Source organism: Panicum virgatum, chromosome 4K (genome assembly GCF_016808335.1).
Source record: "Panicum virgatum strain AP13 chromosome 4K, P.virgatum_v5, whole genome shotgun sequence".
NCBI classification, from domain to species: domain Eukaryota; kingdom Viridiplantae; phylum Streptophyta; class Magnoliopsida; order Poales; family Poaceae; genus Panicum; species Panicum virgatum.
In genome coordinates this window covers 33433453-33439324 of record NC_053139.1, presented here as the reverse complement: position 1 = coordinate 33439324, position 5872 = coordinate 33433453, and the positions used below count along the sequence as shown (strand labels likewise).

Below are 5872 nucleotides of genomic sequence, written 5' to 3'. Positions count from 1 at the left end.
GTGTCAGTGCACGACCTTCCCAGTCGATGGATGAATTCCCTAACTGCTTGTACAACTCTCTTCCTTACCTTGATCGATCTACATGCATCGATCTCTTCCAGCAACCGAAACAGTGAGTAAATAGGTTACAGTAATCCAGATCCAAACCTGAATTGGTACTATTCTGTGGGCACGCAAGCTCACCTGCGATCGCCGCCGGTTCGGACTCTACGATTGATTCGTCAGAGTCAGAGGTGCTTGATTGCATAGCGTTTACCCTAATGCTGTACTCGTGCTGCATTCGGCTAGCGTGGCCAGTTCTGTACGCTCGATGCGGATTCCCGGTTGCTTGTGCAGTCAGGATTCAGAAGTGGGGCGATGTCACCAACACGTCGACGTGCGAGGAGCATTCGTTCGGTCCGGGATGCAGATGGTCCATGGCAAAGAGTTGTATTCAGCCGTTTGGCTTCTGCTTGTTGATGGGCGCAACGCAATACAAAGTCAAAAGAGGCCCGATAAAAGAAAAATCAAAACAGAGGGCCATCAAATTGTGGACAGCGTTGTTGGAACAGGCTGCACTGACTTTAACAAAGATTATCCGTTGTTTCAACGATTACACATATTCCGGTCCAAGTTTTATCCAATCTTCGTTCTCAGTACTCTCCTGGCATCGCCGCCATACACGAATTAGTACATCTAGTCACCGTATGGCTGCTACAGCTTTAGTGACAGTGCCATGTTTCTCGTCACTGGCTGAAATGAAGATTGAGACCAGTTGATATTTACAAGCCAAATAAAAAAACGAGTTATGTTTCTTATTTTTTTTTAAAAAAAATACACAGTACAACTTAAATACTCACAACACACACATACCCACCCCTATAAACTCACGAGTGCAGACCCTAAACATCTCGCTGTTGACGAGAACATCACCTACCACCGAAAGCATGAGTTGAATCTAGAACTTGAGGAACTATCGAAGCTCTTGTAACCATTAGATTATAGAATCTTTAGCAAGAGAGTTACATTTCAATATAATTAACCTTGACGGCAGCTCGAAGAAGGCACTCGAGGAGCTCCTTGACGGCAGCTCCGAACCGGTGGTACGTATGCTCTCGTCCGACGGCGAAACCGCCCATCCACATGCTCACCTGTCCGAACCGCCGCGCGTACTTTTGGTTAATTAAGTTGCTTTGGTCGGAGGCCATTGTTCCATAATCCAACGGTTCATGGGGTAGGGATAATTGCTAAAGCTGTGCCAAATGTTCAACGGAATGGTCATGTACATCACGTGATAGAAATTTGTGGAAAGAAAAAAAAACAGGCGAAAGCTCGAAATTTGACGATGCATTGATGTCATAAACCCGCATTCGATATTGACGAGCATAGGTGAGCATTAATTGATGTCATAAACCTGCATTTTTTGCGATTTTTTTATTTGCGTGGATTGGTGAACATACTTTGCCTTTTAGTGCCGGTATTGACATAGGTACTGCTCTGTGGGGTGTTGTTCACAAGCCATATGTCTCCTCCTTTTTTTTTAAAGTCTTTCTTAGGGTTTGTTTGACAGAGCAGCAGCTCGAACCTAGACTGATTATAGGAGAGCCTGTAGGGAATCATCCTCAGATTGATTTTGTGCGACTGCTGGTTATCTGAAATGAAGGTGTTGAGAGCTAAATAAAATTAGTTTCTTCATCAAGTCCATCCTAGAGCCTAGAGGATCAGTTTCGGTTACCAATTCATCATATCACTCAGAGAATCATATCACGTAAAATCACCTGTAGTTTTAACTCTAACCAAACATGCCCTCAATTTCACAAGGAAGCTAGCTATTGGCATTGATTTTCGCTTAATAAAGGGGCCATGTCACTAACAACGCATAACCACGTCAGCATATGGTAAGTGATTGGGATCAGAATGCCAAATCATTCAAAAACAACGCCAACGCGTTGTAGCCCCAGCCTTTTGAGCTCTGACTTTTTGAAGATTGCCAATTATTCCAACTAGACTAAAAAATTTTCCAAGCTCTAGCAGTTTTGTGAGACCATCGTATCTACACCCAAATAGCTTCGCCCGGCCTCATGATTCTGTAACAACGACTGTACAGTGGTACTGATGCCATTAGCACATACGTCTAATTTGGTTCTACAGTAGTATAATGACACCAAATGATTGGATGACATGTGCTCATATATCTTTGTAACGAAAAAAAATATTATCCGCGATTATTATCACGGGACGATACATTTCTCTTTGCTCCACGTCGGATAAAATCCTAATAGTATACACTATATAGTACATCTTCTAGACAGCTGAGCTGATGTCACCCACCGCGTATGACTCATGTTTATCTTCCATAGAAGGAAGACTTGCCATCAGATAGCGGTTGGCATCTAACAAAACCACCAAAAATCGTCTCGTATTCACATGCGTTCAAATTCAAACCTCGTCTAGTCTTCAGATAGACAATAGCGAAGATGTGACAAATGCAGATTCGTTTGTCCGGTTTTTAAAAGGCTTCAGGACTTTTACCTGCCCAATTAATTAACCGTCGCCAGATGGATAGCGATCAGACAGTTGACCATGACTTTTCTGCTCATCATCCAGCTGCTGGAGTGGCGTGCAGACTAGCTAGAAGGCATGCACGCCCGTATCAATTTGTTTTATTTTTAAGAAAATGCCCGTTTCAAATGATGTAGAACAATTTCGCACGTGTGGCGAAGCCGCCACTCGTCAGCTATATATACGGCCGATCGAGCACGGTGCCATGCAAGCCCAACAATTTCTGCGGCGAAGTCTGCAAGAAAGCAAAGAGCGAGATGGCCATGGCGAGAAGCAGCCTGCTACCGCCGGCGGCGGCGGTGCTCATCTTCGCCTGCTTGTTCTGCTGCTACGCCTCCACCACCGTCTCCTCCCAAGCCTCGTCGTCGTCGTCGTCTGACGTCTTCCTCCAATGCCTCTCGGCGAGCATCCCCAGCCAGCTAGTGTTCACGCCGAGCTCGCCGTCGTTCACGCCGCTGCTCAAGTCCTCCATCCGGAACCCCAAGTTCTTCACGCCCGCCACGGTGCGGCCGCTCTACATCGTCACGCCCACGAACGCCTCCCACGTGCAGGCCGCCGTGGCCTGCGGCCGCCGGAGCGGGGTGAGCCTCCGCGTGCGCAGCGGCGGCCACGACTACGAGGGCCTCTCGTACCGGGCCGTGCGCAACGAGACGTTCGCGGTGCTCGACCTGTCCAGCCTCCGCGCCGTGCGCGTCGACCCGCAGGCGTCCACCGCCTGGGTGGACTCCGGCGCGACGCTCGGCGAGCTCTACTACGCCGTCGGCAAGGCGAGCGGGCGGCTGGGGTTCCCCGCCGGCCTGTGCCCGACCGTCGGCGTCGGGGGCCACTTCAGCGGCGGCGGCTTCGGCATGCTGCTGCGCAAGTACGGCATGGCCATCGACAACGTCGTCGACGCCGTGCTGGTGGACGCCAGGGGGAGGCTCCTCAGCAAGAGCACCATGGGCAGCGACGTCTTCTGGGCCATCCGCGGCGGCGGCGGCGAGAGCTTCGGCGTCGTGCTGTCGTGGCAGGTGCGTCTCGTGCCCGTCCCGCCGACGGTCACGGTGTTCAACGTCCCGGTGACCGCCGCTCAGGGCGCCGTCGACGTCGTCACGCGGTGGCAGCAGGTCGCGCCGGCGCTGCCGGACGACCTCATGATCCGGGTCGTCGTCCAGCAGCAGACGGCCAACTTCCAGTCCCTGTTCCTCGGCACCTGCGACGCGCTGCTCCCGGTGATGCGCAGCCGCTTCCCGGAGCTGAGGTTCAGCCGCAGCGACTGCCGGGAGATGACGTGGATCCAGTCCGTGCCCTACATCTACCTTGGCAGCGGCTCCACCGTGGAGGACCTCCTCAACCGGACCACCTCGGCGTCCGTCTTCGCCAGCGGGTACAAGGCGACGTCGGACTACGTCCGGCGAGCCATCCCCCGCGACGCGTGGGCCGCCATCTTCGCCAAGCTCGCGCAGCCCGATGCGGGGCTCATGATCCTCGACCCCTACGGCGCGGCGATCGCCGCCGTGCCGGAGGCGGCGACGCCGTACCCGCACCGCGCCGGCGTGCTGTACAACATCCAGTACATGAACTTCTGGTCCATGGCCGGTGGGGACGGGGCGGTGCAGACCAGGTGGATCAGGGACTTCTACGCGTTCATGGCGCCGTACGTGAGCTCCAGCCCGAGGGAGGCCTACTTCAACTACAGAGACCTTGACCTCGGCGAGAACGTCATCGTGGGCAACGTCAGCAGCTACCAGGCCGGCATGGTCTGGGGCCACAAGTACTTCAAGGACAACTACAGGAGGCTCGCCACGGCCAAGGCTGAGATCGACCCTGACGACTACTTCAGGAACGAGCAGAGCATCCCTCCTCTTGCGCAGAACAAGTGATCGATGATTCAAAATGGCTTGATTTGTGTGCTGGCCACTTCCTTTAGAAAGTTTCATAAAATTTGACTGTATATCTACATGTATTATTTGTGTGATCTTTAATTAGAAAGTTTTATAAAATTGCACAACGTGAAAGTGTGCAAGTTTATTAGCACAAAACTCTGCATTTAATGTCCCTTTGACAGGGCTTCATCACTTTGACCAGATCAACTATTGATAGGTTGTTGGGAGGCCAAGAAGATTCAATTTCTCACCTCCGACCTCCCCAAGTTTGTTCTGATGGAATACGAGAGGCAGGGCCCCTACTCGTTATATAGTATAGTATTAAATTAAAAAGAGTATACGAAAAGGACAATTGAAATCAAAAGAAACTGATTACTATAATGATTCTAGTCAATGCAGGGTATTTGGAGAATACTTTCTTTTTGCAATATTGATTACCATGGCAATTTCATACTTGAATAAAATGTAGACAAGTCAACTATGGCTGTGGGTGTGCTGGAAGATCACTCCATTTCTTGCTACATAAGCAAATGCTCCAGGACATAAGTATATATGATAATTTCCATGAAGAATGAAAAAGGTGCAATCTATAACTGGCAGCAATAAATTAAAACACCTCGTCCCTGCTGGCCCATTTAGAACCAGAACAGTTCTGAAGCCCTCTCTGCAGGCTCAACGATTGAAAAGAATGCAAACCCGCAGGGATACGCATTATTATCTATGTCGGTTCATGCTACCAATCAGCAGTAGAAGGCTACAGCCTTGGAGTGGATGTGGAGGAAAACTACTACTCCCTCCATACTGGTATTAGATGATGTTTAGGACAAGATTGTGCATACCAAGGAGTGCTTAATGAGGGGGTATTTTTCTCTGTCTACCCTTATTAAATGCATCTGTGGGTGCATCCCATACGAGAAACAACTTTAACTCGGGTGGCTAGTGCTGCCGGGCTAGTTCTCTCGGCACCCAGGTTCGAATCGTAGCAGGCAATTTTATTTTTGGCGCATGGGGACTTTTGCTGGCACTGCATGGCGCTCGTGTAGGTGCGTTTTTTTTTCTTTCGTTTTTTGCTGGTGCTCGCTGGCCCGTTTCTTTCGTTCGGTTTCTGCGTGCGCGCTCGTTTTCGTTTTTCTGTTTTGCCTGCGCGCTCATCGGCGCCCATTTTTTTCGTTCTTTTGCATGCGCGCTCATTTTTTTCGTTCTTTTGCGTGCGCGCTCGTCCGACGCTTAGTGTTCCATTGGCTGGTCTATTTAAACACTTCGTTTGCTTGCTTGTGCAGCTAGGTGACACTCGAACGCCTCGTTCCCTTTCCTCTTTCCTCGTTGCTCACTGGTGCCATTCGCTACCTTGCTTTCTCTCTTCTCCAAGCCATCTCTTCTAGTTCTAGCTAGCTACACATGGCCGATTCATTTCCTGGGTTTGATCTCAACGAGCCTCCTATGGAGCACGGCACCGGTATTACTTT

General features: G+C 50.4%; 1 protein-coding gene across 1 annotated transcript; it reads left to right on the top strand.

The window, feature by feature from the left end:
* The first annotated feature begins 2740 nt into the window (after nucleotides 1-2740).
* On the top strand, nucleotides 2741-4543 carry LOC120704797 (berberine bridge enzyme-like Cyn d 4). The gene has a single exon (XM_039989321.1). It carries the CDS (start codon nucleotides 2799-2801, stop codon nucleotides 4401-4403), a length of 1605 nt encoding a protein of 534 aa, XP_039845255.1. The 5' UTR covers nucleotides 2741-2798; the 3' UTR covers nucleotides 4404-4543.
* Nucleotides 4544-5872: the final 1329 nt, after the last annotated feature.